This window comes from Pteropus alecto, unplaced genomic scaffold (assembly GCF_000325575.1).
Source record: "Pteropus alecto unplaced genomic scaffold, ASM32557v1 scaffold22, whole genome shotgun sequence".
NCBI lineage: Eukaryota > Metazoa > Chordata > Mammalia > Chiroptera > Pteropodidae > Pteropus > Pteropus alecto.
The window spans coordinates 11,159,702-11,176,049 of NW_006434839.1; the positions used below are offsets into that span (position 1 = coordinate 11,159,702).

Below are 16,348 nucleotides of genomic sequence, written 5' to 3' on the forward strand. Positions count from 1 at the left end.
GAGTAATTGTACAAACTGGCTTCACGTAGATACCAGCTAGGTGTTATAGAAACTGGAAAAAAATGAATACAACTCTAGTGATTGGTTGTTGCCATCTTAGCAGCGAAAGTATTGCTTCTCTGCAGCTATTAGCCCTTTTCAGATTCCGCTTTTTCTTTTTCTTTTTAAAAAACTAATGACCTCATTCTGTATTTTCTCAGTATGGTTGTAACTGCCTCATTACTTCTGCTGCTTGCCTCTTCTGTGTCTTTCAGCTACTTGCTCTCCATATATCTTGGTTCAGTTAGGTTGGGCAAATCCCCCATGCCAGGCCTCTTCATAGATTACCGGTCATAGGTTGCTCTTCACTTATTGGCTGCTCTTGGGGCAGATGCTTTCTGTTGATCCTGTCATCGTGATCATGGTGGCAGAGTCAGTGCCATAAAACATGGTCCTGGACCCAATAAAAGGAATCTTTCAATGGGAATCTTTTAAAAGAGGGACCTGGATAGTCCTCGAATGTAATAATCTTTCCAGGATGCATAGCTTATTTCCATTTTAAAAGTGATAAAATTAAAAGTAACATGGGCTTGAGTGTTAGTTACATCATTGTAGCACCAATAGCCCTTTCCATACTGAGAAAATGTAGGAAAGGGTTTTCTGGTCAGCATCTGCAGTTCTTTTCTTGAACTCCCTGATACTGTGTCCATCTTCGGCTTTGCAGATTCATAGCCTGAAGTTTTCACTCAGCGAAAGCCATTATATTTCCTGTAATGGCACACTAGGCCATTCCGTCAGTTGCTGCTATTTTCTAGACACCCACAATTATGTTGCACAGTTTGATTTGGTGATTTAGTGAATCCTTAAAATATTGCTTCTGCTTTTCTGCTTGTATTTTCCACATTTAGGCTTACTCTGAAGTAGCTGCATTATGTCCTCTCATTCATTCCTTCAACGACAGATACTATTGAGTGTTTGTCATGTGCCTGGCACCCTTCCATTATGAGGAAACAGAATCATACAGTGGTTAAAACACAGATTTTTTAAAACCATGCAGACCTGCGTTCAAATTCTGACTTCTTCATGCTATGTGGTTTGGACAAGTAACTTGACTTTCTAAGTTTTACTTTTCTTGTTCATAAGATACTAGAAACTATCTTATAGGTAGGTTTGTTGTGGGAATTTAGAAAAGTTTAATGATATATAATATATTTAGCACAATGCCTGGCTCAAGTGAGAGCTCAGTAAATATGTATTATTACTGTTGTGGTGATCACTAAAATCGCTATCAATTTGCTGCTGTAATACTTTCTAGCACTTAGTTTCTGGTTATCTTGCTTTGCCATTTGATGTTCGTTGCCTTTTTGTTGGAATTAATCCATCTGTATAATGAAAAGTCAGATGTAACATCTCTGGTAAAGCCAAGATACACAGCAGTTTAGATAGAACATACTATTTTATGAGTTTTTAATATGCTGCCATTTTTGGCACTACCTTTTGATAATAGTTAAAGGAGTTGTTGAAATTTTTGATGTAAATTATGTGATTAATATCTTGTAGAACAATGTATACTTTTGGGTAATGAAAGTCAGAAGAACTTTTTTTTGTTGATGGTGGTTGTAAACATTAGACTATCGGTATATGAACGTATTCTGAGTTTACAAGCAAGAGTTATGTCTTCTCTTTGTATCACCAGTGCCTCACAGTGACCTGGCATGTAACAAGTGCTAAGAGAATGTTGAAGGAAGATAGAAGGAAGGCAGGAACATTGTATCAGTTATCTTCAGGCTTATCATTAGTCCACAGTGTCTTTGCTTTTAAGCTGCTTTTCCTTTAACTCGTTGTCTAATCTATATATCTTCTCTACCTGAGAGTGTCTCTTTGTTTCTGTTATTGATGGCTTCTGTTGCCTGCCTTCTTTGTGTGAGCCTCCTAGTTTCTGCCATTGCTACTAAGTAACGGTGACAGATTCAATCGCACAAGAGTGCCGTATTGACTGTATGCCCTGATAAGTAATCCATAATCAATTATACACTGTGTGGGTGTACACTTAGTGACTTTTTGATAATTATTTTTAAGATTTACCTTTGTTTATTTCATGCCTATTGAATTTTGTGAAATGCAGGTCACATCTCACTTCATATTCCACTTCCAGTTCTAAACAAAGCAAGCGTACAATTGTCGATTGCTTCTTCTGTCATTTGTGTAATCTTAGGAGTTGAAATTGATTAGTTATTACATTTATCCAATTCTCACATTTCCTACTTCAGAAATTTTACACTGTCCTCGAAGCCTCCAACCTTGTTTTTGCTTCCTTGATGAGAGACAATCTTGCCTATGTTATGGCAAAAGGTAGAAGACATTTCTTTATGCTCCCTTCTGCATCACAATTATTTTTTGTCTTCTTTCTTGGTTCTCTGGAGGAAGAAGTGTCCTTTTCCAAGTCCAACACTTCTACCCTTGCTAGTCTTCTTCCCCAGACCTCCCTCCAGCACCCCTCCTCTCTTTCCCGCTTCCCATCTTCCATCACCTTTTTCACAAGCTTCTTCCCGCCTACATACATGTTAAAATTTCTTTTATCCAAAAAGTAAACTTTCCCTCCATACTACTTTCATTCTAGTTATTACCATCTATCCCTCCTTCCTTTCACTGTCCACTTCCATATGCTCTTATACTACTCTGTTTTAGCACTAACTTCACTAACCGTAACTGTCTATTTCCTGTCTTCCTTCTCCATTAGACTGTAAGCCTTTAGGAGATCTCTGTCTTGATCACTATTGATTCCCCTGGGCCTAGGGTACTTCCTGGTACACAGTAGGCACTCAATAAATATTTGTTGAATGAATGAACAATATAGAGCCATGCCTATACCATTCACTTGTGAACCATCTGCAATTGTTTTCTACCCCTACATTTCTATTGAAAGTTCATTTGAAAAGCATCAGTGACCCCATAAATGCAAAATCTGGTGTCTTCTCGGTTTTCATCTTGTTTGACCTCTCTATGACCATTAATGCTTGCAAATTTACTTTTTCCATATTTTCATGGGCACTTATAACTGGGTCACCTTGGGCCACTGACAGCATGGTATTACATCCGAAAGAAATAGGCCCCAAAATCTTAGAAAAATAATGAACCTCTTTACTGTTTACAGAAATCTTCTAAGGAGGTCAAAAGGTACAATTACATGAAGTTCAACAAACTTTATGCAAGTTCCCTTTATCCATCTCTCTTCCCCAACCCTCATACAACTTGGCAGTTTTCCCCAATCTCTCTTTAACACTTCCCCAAAACCTTCTGTAAACTTTCTACCAAAAATCCCTTGTCCACTTTTCCCTTCTTCTGGGCCTTCTTTTCTCCTAAGAGTAACTCTATTCTTTCCAGTTTAAAGCACTTTTAGCCTCTGGGCTTCTTCCACTTTCTCCTACCCCCCCCCGCCTCCCCCCCCAACTGTTATCCTGCTCAGCATTCCAAAAGTAAGTCTGGGAACATTCTTTTGATTTTATTTGGCCTTTACCAACTTTCTTTACATGGTTTTAATCAATCTGAAAGCCTTATATCAGGTACTATCTCCTACAGTTTGTATTTCCTGAACTCCTAGGTTCAGCTGGGGTTCCTCCTTGTGTCTTTCTATAGTGCCCCATCTATAGCTATATTGAAATGATCTATTTGTGTCTCTCTCCTAGGGTATAAGCATCTTAAGGTTAGGGCTCCTGTCTTTTACATATACCCCTAGCATCTAGCGTCTTGGAATGTGGTGGATGTTGCTATCGATGTTGATATTGAACTGATGCTCCTGTGAACTCTGCTCCTTCCTGTCTTGCCACTGACTTTTATTTTGTTACTAGGTTTTAAAGTATAGATTAAAGTTTCCTTAGTCCTTTTTCTTATTTTATACTCTCTTAGTGATTTGTCCACTCCCAAAGCATCATTTATCACTTCTGTGAAGATGACCCCAGACCTATTCTCTAGCCTGTCTGTTCTCCTGATTATAAGACCTTTCATTTTCAAACTTGCACGTTAGACATCTCCACATGGATATTTCTCCGGTATCTTAAGTGCAACAAAAACTTAGTAAACTGAATTCATTATCTTCCCCTTAAACTTGTTCTTCCTTTACGTGTTTCCTGTCTCAGTTATTCACACTCTTACCCTCCCAGTTACCTAGGCTAATTAGAATCCTAGGAAATACATTGACTTCTTTCTCTTATACTCTTTACTCAATGCCTGTCCATCCTGCCTTTGAATGTTTTTCACATTTGACGACTCCTTGCCATCTCCACCTTTAGCAGTTTAGTTTGGACTCTTATCTCTTACCTACACTGTTGCAATAGTCTCTTAACTGACCTCCTTTCTACCTGTCTTCCAAGCTGCTGTCAGAACTATCTTCCTAAAACAGATCTCTTGCTACTGTATGTTCATCGATTTTGCTTGTCACTTCACTAACATTCTCAGGTCTCAGCTTAAATGTCACTTCTGCATAAAGACAATCTAATGTGTGTTTTCAAATGGTTCTGTTTCATATTCTTTTCCGTATTATCATCTAATACAATTTGTAATTATGCTTATATTTGCGCATTGATTTGTTTAATGTTTGTCTTCCCACTGGAAAGATTTATGTAAGAGACTAGAGAGAGAGAGAAAAAAAAAGACTGGGAAGAGTTATATAGACCCTGTGCCTACCAAAATGCTTGGGACATAGTAATGTTTAAAAAAAATTTTTTGAATGAGTAGATAGATGATAGCTTAGTAGTATAGGCAAGCAGGAGTTAGCAAAAGCAGAGAAGTTACGGTGTCCTAGAATCTTCCTGCATTCTCAGGGTCCTTGGTTTGTGTTCTAGCCTTTTTGAAATAGTAATTGGTTCTCCCTTCTGCCTTTTGCTATTTCCCTCAGGATGAGAGTCAGCAATTATATTATGGCACTCATACTAATGCTGATCTGGGGGCCCTTGGTGGTGGCAGCTAGATTTGAATTGATGCATAGGTGGTGCCTTAGGCATGCAGCCAAACAGGTATGTGCTAGGTTGTGTTAACCTAGATTCCTTTTTAGCCTCTTGAGTGGTACAAGCCTTTGTACTGTATGTTAATTAAAGTGTTTATTACTTATAGGACCAGTTGTGCTTGAAATGAGGTATTTATTTGCCTTTTAAAGATTGAAGATTTTAACAAACTTTTATTGAATAGAAGATGAAATAAATTGTTAAAAAATATTATCTAGAGAGAGAATAGTAATTAGCAAATTAAACATTTCCCCCTTGCAGAGCCTGCTCAGGTGTCAAAAGTCCAAGAAGTTCATGAGTCGTCTTCACATTTCACTGTCTTAGATTGACCTGCTTCATCCATTCAGTAGACATGCTGAGCTTCTACTTTGTGCAAGACAAAGTTAGGTGCTAGGGTTATAGAGATAAGAAATGCAGTCCTGAGAGGAAGAAGAACACATTGTAAGGATACACAGAAGTGGAATATTAAGGCACCTTGAGTCAGGGAAGGCTTTTCATAATTTCTAAATTCTTGAGTTTCGAATTAGGCAGAAAAACTTTCCAGGTAGTTACGGAGATGTGGGACCACATATAGACCAAAAGCAGAAATGTGAGACAAGGCAAGGACCAAATCAAGAAAGATCGTATATACCAAGTAAGTACTTTGAATCATATTTTCAAGATTAGGGGTAGCAGGTGAAGGGTTCTAAGCAGCACTGAAAGCACTGAGACTGAATTGGAACAGAGGCGGAAGGTAGTACTTGTGGAGAAATCAAATAGAAGCCAGTTTCAGAAATCTAGAAGTGATAAAGGCCTAAATTTAGGTAACAGCAATGGAACTATGGAGATGGATAAGGATGCTATAATTATTTCAGAAGTGGAATTTTCCAGACAGTGGAGAGGGAGAAGGACTCTGGTATGATCCTCAGGTTTGGGCACTCTGTTTGGGCAAGTGGGTGGTGGCCTTCTCTAAGGCAGGGAACACTGGAGGAGGAACACTTGTTCTAAGGGGGAAGTATCAAATTAAAGTTCAGGTGTGTTGAGTTTGAGGCACTTGTGGGACATCTAAATGGGGCTACTTAGTAGGAGCAAGAGAGATTGCCCAGGCGCTGGAGATTTAGGGGTCATTAGTGTAATATGGTTGTTGAAGCCATAGGTTTTGAAGTGATTACCAGGAAGAATAAATAGAGACAGTATATTATAATACTATTCACATTATTTTAATTTATTATGTTTAGGTTAGTTTTTTCCAATTTTAGTTTTTCATTTGGGAAATGATGTTTGGCCAGCACCGGTTCTCTCTCCGTTTTTTTCCCCACCTCACCCCACACCCTCTCCACCTGCATCAGGTAAAATCCATAATATAACATGTATTTGATATTACTCTAAGAAATACTGGATAGTTAAATTTTAATAGTATTAGGCAATGCGAACTAATCTATGTGTTGTATTTACAGGGCTTTTAAAAATTGTAAGATCTATTTAAAAAGAATATTTATTTAAAAAGGACATATCTTATTTTCAAAAATAAAACAATCTGTTAGTGTTCTTGGACTGAACAAGATTTGAATCCTATAGCTTTGATCTGTGTGGGAATTGTTTGTGAGTTAGTTCCTACGCCTCTGACCAAGGCAGAAACTGTTTCTGAAAATTGGGACGATACCATCTGGGTAAACTAATAGAATCTGACATAATCCATATGATAAATTTAAGTAATTTGGTATTCATAGCTAGATTCTACAGGGGAAAAATGCTATTAAACATTGAACAGATGATTGAAATATATTAATTTTACTTTGCCAAGCTGCACTTTTTGGACTAATGCATATTTAAAATAACAGTTAATAAAAACTGGGACCTGCGTTGTAATATGTTCCTGTGGCTTTCATTGGTTTCTCCTAATTTCTTTTCACCTTTCTGAGGGAGAACTTAACAATAAAACTTTAGATCTTGCCATTTTAGATAACCAGTAGAATTCAAGAGGAGATTTTTGTCAACCTCAGAACTGAAACAAAGCAGCCTACTTACCCTTCCCAGGCCATTGGATACTTAGGAAGGTATGCAGAAAGACTTAGAAGTCAGCCTTGTTTGGGATTGAAACCAGTGATTTAATACTGAGAACATAGGTCTGTATACCATTTGAGCTGTCCAACTGTTGACTAACTTAAAATCTGCCTTTAAAGGGAAGATATTCCCAGGATTCTTTGTGTGTCAGATTTCAGTAGTGTAAATTTTATGGATAAGTTATGACCCTTAAAAACTAAAGTTAATAATAGAAATGCTGACAGACTTAGAACTAGAAGAGGATAGTTATAATGAAACAACATTTTATTGTAATGTTATAATCTATGGTAAAATGGAAAAACCTTTAAAGTTTTTTGTTCTAATGCTTTGAAAATAGTTTTTTTCTTGTTTTTTTTTGAACTTTAATCAAAATAGGTATTAGCATAAACCTAATATCCATGTCAAAATAACACACCAGGCATTGCTGTAGCACAGAATCATTTTAAATCATAAAATTTTTAACTAATATGTTTTACATTTTCTTTTTAAAATAAATTTGTTTTTAAACATCGATTTTTTTTTCCTGGCAAGCCTCTATATACCTATTCTACCTTAGTAAATCACTAAGAGATTATTGAATAAAGATAATATGTGTATTTAGGCTTTTGAAGGATTATAACACAAATGAACAGTGAAATAGAATTTTAGAATATATACTTTCTACACTGAGAACTTCATTTGCTTAATAATCTTTGTGTTTGTTGATATTCTTCCTCACCCAATGCCAACGTTTTGAAGATAAATTTTATTTAGAAATTTCTTTCAAGATTTGTCAGTATGTTACCAATAAAACACACATGTGCATGTGCGCACACACATTCTTTATAAGCTAATGAATACTTTAAATTTACATTGCATATTTTGCCAAAAGTTTTTAAGTGGTTATACATTATTTCTTTAGCTTTACAAGATCACTAGATGACTCAGAGATAGAGGATAATTTCTTGTTGAAACACTTTTTTCATGCAGTGAAACCCCTAGCGCTGTCATTTCATTAACCAAACCCAGTTTACAGACTTAATCAATGGAAAAGTAAAACCGGCACCTCTTGATTTCCTGGTTTTGTGTGTTTTGAGGTAGAGCTGACTCCTGAGTATGAACGTTGTGATAGGAAATAATACTAGGTACTTGTAAAAAAATATTAGAAAAGAGTTGCCAAACATCTCATTTGTCTGATTTTCTCATACTTCAGAGCTCTGCCCTATTAAAAGTTAAATCTAGATTCATAGTGATCTTGTATTTGAGCCCGTTCAGTCACTTGATATGTTACTAGTGTGTCATCACTCCTTTGTAGTATTCTATGAAGAAAATTTGCAGCCCAATATTTGAAAAATATTACTAACGTTTTTTGCCAAGTCGTTACTTAAAATCAAACTATGATTGAAACTAAATTTATCATCCTACTACCAGAACTGACTCCCCTTGCTGACTTTGTTTTGTTCATGCTATCACTGTCACTTTGCTTATCACACAGATTTCAAAGCCCTGTTTCTTGAATTTGTTTTTTAAAAAATTTTTTATTTTATTATTAGTTTCAAGTATGCAGTACATTGGTTAGAAATTTATATATATAGTTTATAAAACAATCCTAATTGTTTTTTCTCTCCTCTGGCTCTACACCTAGCTATCACATTAATGCTAACTGCATTCCCTATACCGTGCTCCCCATCCCCATGACCAGCTATTAACTAATTTGTACTTCTTTAATCTGTTCTTGATAGTTCCAACCCATGGTGACCTCTTCCTTTGATTGAACTTACATCATTTACCTTATCAGTTATTCATTTTAATCTTTTGTGTTATTGCATTATTATTTAATTACAGTGACCCCATGATTAGACTCTTAGCCTTTCGAGAACCCGACTAACAGTTTTACTCTACAGCATGTAGGGTTATGACTGAGGGAGTCCTAGGACTGTCCTCATTCTCTGTTCTCTAGGTGTCAGTCAATTTTGGTTTCATTATTTTCAGTGTCCTCTTCATGTCCCACTTTTGGTTTAAGCCTTCTATTGCTCTACTTTTGGCTACTGTGGTTCTTTTAGTATCTTGTGTTTATGAAGATTATGGATGATTTTAGCAGATTCTTGAGCTAATTTTATGGGAATACAGGGGTGATTATTTTAGCTTTATTTCTATTGAGATTCATTTTTAAACTGTACCACAAAAATTCTACCTTCTTATAATTACTTTAATAATATTTATTTATCAAGATGTTTTGAGAGTCTTTGTTTAGAAGCAGTAGTTTGTATATAATAAGAATTAGCCATACTTTTACTTTTGATACAGAATAGAAAGACAAGACAAACATTGTTGAGTTCACAAACACAACTTTTCTTCCCAAACTCTGTTGCTTACTATTGCTGGTTTTATAGCTCGATGGGAACAGAGCAGGTAGAAATGTAAGTAATTATAATATCATGTTATATAAGTCATTACAAAGTAAGGCTTATGCTTATTTTATTTAGCCACCTGGCAGTTTGTATATACCTTTCTTTGAGCCATAATTCTGTTGAATTGTAAATGGGGACTCTAGAGATTGAGTATAATCTCATTTTAAAATGGAAAAAATCGAGGTAAGTGATTACACAAGGTCACGTGTAGTTAATGAAGTCAGAAATAGAGGCCAGTTATTTCTTAAAGATTATTTTAGAAGGTGGTAATATGTACATGCAAAAAAGTAAAACAGTACAAAGAGGTATACTGTGAAAGGTAAGTTTCTTCCTACCCCATCTCTGTTCTCTCATTCTTTTCCTCTGAGTCAAGAAGTTATGTTTCTTGGGCTTTCAAGATCTGTTATATATATATATATGAAAGAGCTGTATCTATAAATGTATACATTCTCCTTCATGCAAATGGTAGCATATAGTACACACTTTTTTGTATCTTGCTTTTTTTTTTCATGTTTTAACAATATGTCCGAAAATAGTAGAACCCAGATGTTTTTATTTCTTGGCCCATGAACTTTCCATTTTAACTATATTGCTTATCATTTACTATATCACTAGACATCCAGTTTTTTTTAATATGAATGGACAAAGTGTTAAATTATTTTTTGTTTCTAGCATATTGTATCGAGTACCTAATGAGTATTTCACATTTTATTTTCAGAAAGACTGAGATCATGATCACTAATTTATTTTATGATAAATGTTGAACTTAAAAAATAATAAATGAAATGTGTAGAATAATTACTAATTACCAAAAATAGTTGATTGAGATATTTTCTTTTCCATTTGATAAAGAAATGACAGGTGAAGTTTTCAGGGAAATCATTTACCTTTAGACTTGTGTAAAAATCTGTGTGCTGGTACAAAATAGGTTAATATCTCAGTGCCACTGAAAAGCAATGATGCTATAAATATCAAGCCACAAATGTTTATTTTCTAAATTTTAGAGCCTCCAACTTCATATGCAGATTACAAAATAATTTCTCATTAGTTTCCTGAAAGTTTTTAACTATCTTTTAATCTTCTTGATAAGACTCATAATCACCTATAAAAGTATACCCTAATTTTGATCATTCTGGATTTATTTTGGCTAACTTATCTATCAAAACAATTATTGCTTTATTTTTCAGAGGTTAATGGGGCCTATCTGAACTGCTTGACTTTAGATCTTTTGGACCAAACTGTATCACAAAAGACAAATCATTAAAAAAAAAAAAGTGTCCATACCAAATGTCCATGATAGGATTCATAGAGGTTTAGTACTTATATTTGGACTACATAATTAGCCAGTAATCTCAGCATTCTCCCCAAAGATGGCAGTACTTCTCTATTACTTTTCAATGTATTCTCTTTGGCAATAGTATTAATTATAACTCTGTTATTGATTGGAAAAAATTTTATCAGATTAAAAGTATATTTTCATAATACTGTCACCATGGTTAAAATTCAGTAGTAGAACAAGTAAGATTGTATCCTTGAGGTTCATAGCATTAATGTAGCTTTCTGTGTTATCCTCAATCCTGAACCATGGGGTCCTATTGGTTCTTATTGCATTGTGACTTTGGAATTCTTTGTGTAAGACTGTGAACTAAAAGCTTGTCAAGAATTGTGATTAAGTCATGTTAGGAACTTGCTGTATTTATAGGTCTTTCTCCTATGGAGATGTTAACAGAAAACAAAAATTGAACAAAACACCCCAGACAGGAGAAAAAGAAACACCCTAAATAACTGCATATCATGTGTTTGTGGGCATGGGAAATGTTTTGATATTTATTTTTTAGTAAAAGTTTATATGTCCAAGTTCTACTTGAACTTCTTTGTTTGGGTGACTAATTCTTTTAATAAGTGAAACAAATGTTTATTTGCACCATTAAAAAAACTTCAACCTTCTCTGCTACAAAAACTAAGTTCAGAATTCACAGGTAGTTCTCTGGAGCATAGAGAAAGAATGCTATATTTCCGCCTTTTTCCATCATTTCCATTTCTAATGAAATGGTTCTAGTGTGTGTGTGCATGGAATCACATGGCATTGTAGTTTGAAGATGGTGAACAGCAAGAGAGGGCAGACTAGCCTTCCTGCCAGGCCTCTCAGGTAACTTTGACATGGCTACTGCTTTCTAAGGCTGGCCTTGATTATTGGTTCATCTAGCAAAGTGACTGGGTGCAAGAGGACTGTGTCACACTAACTAGCCTCATAGGTACTGGTGTGTAAATACCACAATGCTAGTTTTTAAAATTTACAGTAGGAGTATCAGGCACACTCACTTTTCATGTTTATGATACAATGCATTTTCTCCCACTAGGCAAAAATCTGCATGGAAAACGAAATTATAATCGTGAGGTTGATTAATGAGCATTGAGTCAGCTCTCTGACCAATATCAGCAAGCTCTGGTCATGTGATACATCTTTCCCATAGGAATATACTTGCTACTCAGACCAGATATTTTTCCATTTTCAGAGCATCCTTTCTACTGGACAAGATTGCAGACGCAAGGCCAGCTTTTGCTTTCTTGATTTCTTAGAGAGTTACTGTAGACTATCTCCTTTAGTACCTCCCTCCCTCCCCCCGCCCAGTACAATTTAATAAAATTGCACTGATGTATGTAAAACATTTAGCCTAATGCCTGGCAAATCTGTAAATAAATGACAACTAGTATTAATAAGTGTAAAGTGTTGAATTCAGGTCACTTTGATACTTTATAATGTCAAGGACAATCTTTTGAGCCATTTCTTTAGAAGACTGATCTATGTCATCTTTTACATTTTTTTTTATTCTTTAAGTCTTTATTCTTTAATTCTTTTAAGTCCTTCATTTTTTCTTAATGTCAAATCCATGAGCTAATTAAGACAATCTTTTTTTGGCTCTGCATGGATTTGCTACTCTTTTGTTTTTGAGATTTTGATGGTTTTAAAATTTTAGTTTCTTGATTTGAGTAGGTGATGTCGGTTGTAGTCCCTTCCGTCTAATCAGGCTTACCTTCATTTCAAGCTCTGCTTAATTTCTTTCTCGTAAAGTGTAAAGTTATTTTGAAAGTGGTAGCAGCATAAGGATTCTGTTCTGAACAGTAGGATGGCTGTGGAATTTGGAGGCAATGATTGAAAAACACAGGGGTGGAGGTTTGATGATGGTGAGTTCAGCAGTCAACAATGACATTATAGATCTTACAAATATACAACAGACAAATCAAAACTTTGTGTGAAAATGTGTACAGAAAGGAATAATTCAGATGAGTCAGTTGGTCACTTCAGCAACAATAAGCCTTGTCAGCTTTCCTCTCTTCATGTATTCGGGGATGAGTTATTCTTTTAAGAGTGGCAATATAGATTTGTGAAAACAGTGGGAAATTGCCACAGCTCTTTCTGGTGTTTGTAAAAATAAAAGTTATGGTACATTTTTACAGTTGGTGGTTTGAGACCCACACTTTGAAAACAGTCATAAATAGTAAACATTGTGGGAGTTAAGAAAATGGGTAGATCATTTCAGACTGCAGTAATCAGAGCTTATCAGAATGGCTTTGGTCTGAGTCTTCAGGGATAGGCAGCATTTGAACAGATGAGAGAGAGGAGGGAGAAGGCATTTTTTTTTGATGGGCGAAATACCAAGAACAAAAACATTGGATGGGAAATAATAGTGTATGTTGGGGAAGTGGAGAGTCAAGTAGTTTGGTGCAAAGCTTCTTAAATATGGCCCGTGAAAGAATTGAGGCAGTGATTCTGTCAAATGATATTACTTCAGAGTTAGAAAAATATGGGTACTATGCCATTTCTGTTCAGCATGCAAATGAATGAAACTATTGGTGCTTCTCAGTGCGTCAAACTTCATGTTTTCATGTCCGATGTCATCAAAGGAGAATTCCATTTTAGGAAAAGTATTCTTTTTCGGATATCTTTTGTCAACATCTCCAAAATTCCCCACTCCCTCTCATATATCTTCAAGTGGAAGAAAAGAAATGATAGCACTCTGAGGGCAGATGTGTATCTGTGGTGTCAGACACATCATGGCTTTCCTGCTTTGATGAGGAAAGGGTAGTCACACATCATTGTGCCTTTTTATTTTCCGTATGGGCAGCTATCACCAGCTTTCTAAGAGATATTGCCAAGAAATAGGAACAGAATATGTTTTTCTCTCCCAGACAGAAACTTGCTGTTTTTCCAGAGGTCTTAACTGAATTTGAAGGCAAAGGAAATAATGTGACTTTAACTTGAAAATCTTGGAGGAATTTAGTTTTCCAGTACACAGGCTACCTTAACCTGACACAGCATGCTATGGAATACTGCTTTGGTTCCGCGTACCTTTGTGAGTCAAGGACTTTGGCATTTGTTTGCCACTGAGAAAAAATTGCACTTGATTATCAAAGATGATATATGTGTTTCTATGTCAAAGACCATATCACAATTTCAACTCAATATGCCAAATCTCATTGAAATTTACTACTGAGCAGTTAGAATTTTTTTAATTAATTTTTTTCAGGACGTCATCATTTTTCTTTCATGAAAAATAACAATGTGAGGGAGGCATAAACCTTTATAAACAATGTTTTTATATGTTGCATACATTCAGGAAATCAGTTTCCAGTGATATAAAGTATATGGTGTATGCATTTCTTTGCATGTTTCTGGAGGACAAAGTCCACATCTTTAATCAGAATCTTAGACTGGTCTTTGACTCCCCTGAAAGGTTAAGGACTAATAATTTAGCTGGTATGGTGACAGTGGGGTGCTCTGGATGAATTTGAACAAAGGAATGACAGGAAATTAGAAAGCTCTTCTGAAAAATATGGGAAGGAAAGCTTTGGCAAGACTGTGGGGTGGTTTAGGAATTTCAGTTAGCCCCAGTGTTTGAGTTATCCTAATCATCTGAAGGTAATTTTCTAGATAGAGCTTCTCAAAGATAAGAACGTTGTGCTTTTTTTTTTTTTTAAATTGTAGTTGTTCTTAGTGTCTGATGACAATAGTCATTCAAAAATGTCAAATTAAATTGAAATCGCTATATGGATAATGCAAGTCGGACGATAGCATCAAAAATAAATGCTGTCTTATCTGTATTTAATCCTGTTATGTTAAATCATTTGGCGATAAGGTTTTTGGAGAGGTAGTGCCTCATAAAAAGCTCATATAACTTTTTTTGTTCGGGAGCAGTTGGTTAATACAACTTTCGGCCTCTTAGGATTTGTCTTCTTTGTAAATTTTATTTCTGATAATTTTGTACTGAAGGTATGCCTTTAGACATGATAATTTTATCCAGTACCTTCAGAGAGAAGGAAACTTGTGGGATGGTGCAGTTGATTAGGTCATCATCTGTTTAAGCAACATTCCAATCAATATCTAAGCTTAGATTAGCTCATCGTTAAGTAAAATCACCCTGACAACTCTGAGGTCACTTTGGCTTAAAATATCATTGGAACTTATAATGGTATAATGGATCTTCTTTCAGTTTCATAACAAAGACCTGGAACCCTGCCCCAGTGTCATATTAGTATCATTTTATTGTCATCCTTATGCATTTTCTTGGAATAAGGTTTAGCAAGACAGATTCCCTATATATAAATTAATATCTGCTAAAACTTTTTAATTTGTTACAATCGGAAGACCAAGATGTTAAGTTTAGACTCTAATTCATTGTAATATTTTAGTTTCACTCCAACATAGTTCTTTCAGGTTAAAGACAAAATTATTGAATACATTGTTAAGACATTGGTATTATCTATAATATTTGTTCTAAAATATGTTAAATTTTTCCTGTTTTTAGCAAACTTTGTGCTCCCAAGTATGTGGGATTACAGATCAAACTCGGTTTGTTAGAAGCCTAGAAAGCTTTTTTTTCCCCCTGAAGTAGAAATGTTTAATAGAGTAAAATAAGGTATAACTCAACAAAAGACAGTGGTTTTGTTTAAGGGATAAACTGCTCTGTAATACTCTGATTTACTTAGAATGTTTGAGAAAGATAAACTTCTGTGGATCATTCATTCTTAAAATCTTTGGATGTCTACCACTTTGCTACACAATGTAATTATTTTCATAAATTTGAATTGGGAGAAAGAATAGGCACATAAGAATGGAGTAAAATTCCTTTTATTAAATTAACTTGTATTTTTATTATAAAAATAAAATATGCTAATTGTACACAATTTGGGAAATATATAAAGATTAACTGCTGCCTCATCACCTAGAGATAATCACTTAACATTTTGGATTGTTTCTCTCCATTATTTTATACATGTGGTGCGCTGTGTGTGTTTATACACAAGTACACACATAAGTGTACACAACCGGCACATACTACAAATGGGGATGAAACCAATGTTTTTTATTTCATCTAGTATAAATACTTTCCCATATTATTAGGTATTATTTCTCAGCATTATTTTAATAGCAGGTTAGTATCCATTATAAGAAAAAGACTAATCAACACCTTATTGTTGGGTATTGTTCCTTTTTTACTGTTTTTCTTGTTTTTATAGCCACTGCACTGAATACCCTGCATAAAAATTTTGTATGTCGTCATAATAATTATTACTTAAGGGAAAACTCTAAAACTAGAATTTCTGGGTCAAAGATATTCAGAAATGTAAGGGTTTTGATACGTTTTCCTAAATTACTAAAACATATATGAGACTTTAATTGGATGCTGGTTTCCTCTGATTGATACAGGTTTACATCTGTGTTCATGTGGCAGACAACCTGTTGGGCGGAAACGGCATCGCGCTGAGTTTGGGTTTGCAGCCCTTTGATTAGCTGGGAGGCGAAGCGCGTTTGTCCCGTTTCTAACCGGGTGTCTTTGTCTTTCTCCCTGGGGATCGCTGCCACCCGCGCGGGCCGAAGCCTTGGGAAGCCGTCGCCCCGCAGTGCCGCAGCCCTGCACCCGGCTGCCCCGGGGA

The 16,348-nt window shown here is 35.4% G+C and overlaps 1 protein-coding gene across 1 annotated transcript in view; it reads left to right on the forward strand.

Annotated features, from left to right (window-relative positions):
* Window positions 1–16,194, forward strand: part of ZNF800 (zinc finger protein 800) — a 41,853-nt gene extending 25,659 nt beyond the window's left edge. Inside the window, exon 5 of the mRNA XM_025045905.1 lies at window positions 16,122–16,194. Coding sequence (XP_024901673.1) covers window positions 16,122–16,179 — 58 coding nt within the window. The 3' untranslated portion in view covers window positions 16,180–16,194. The remainder of the gene's footprint in view (window positions 1–16,121) is intronic.
* The last annotated feature ends 154 nt before the right edge of the window (window positions 16,195–16,348 follow it).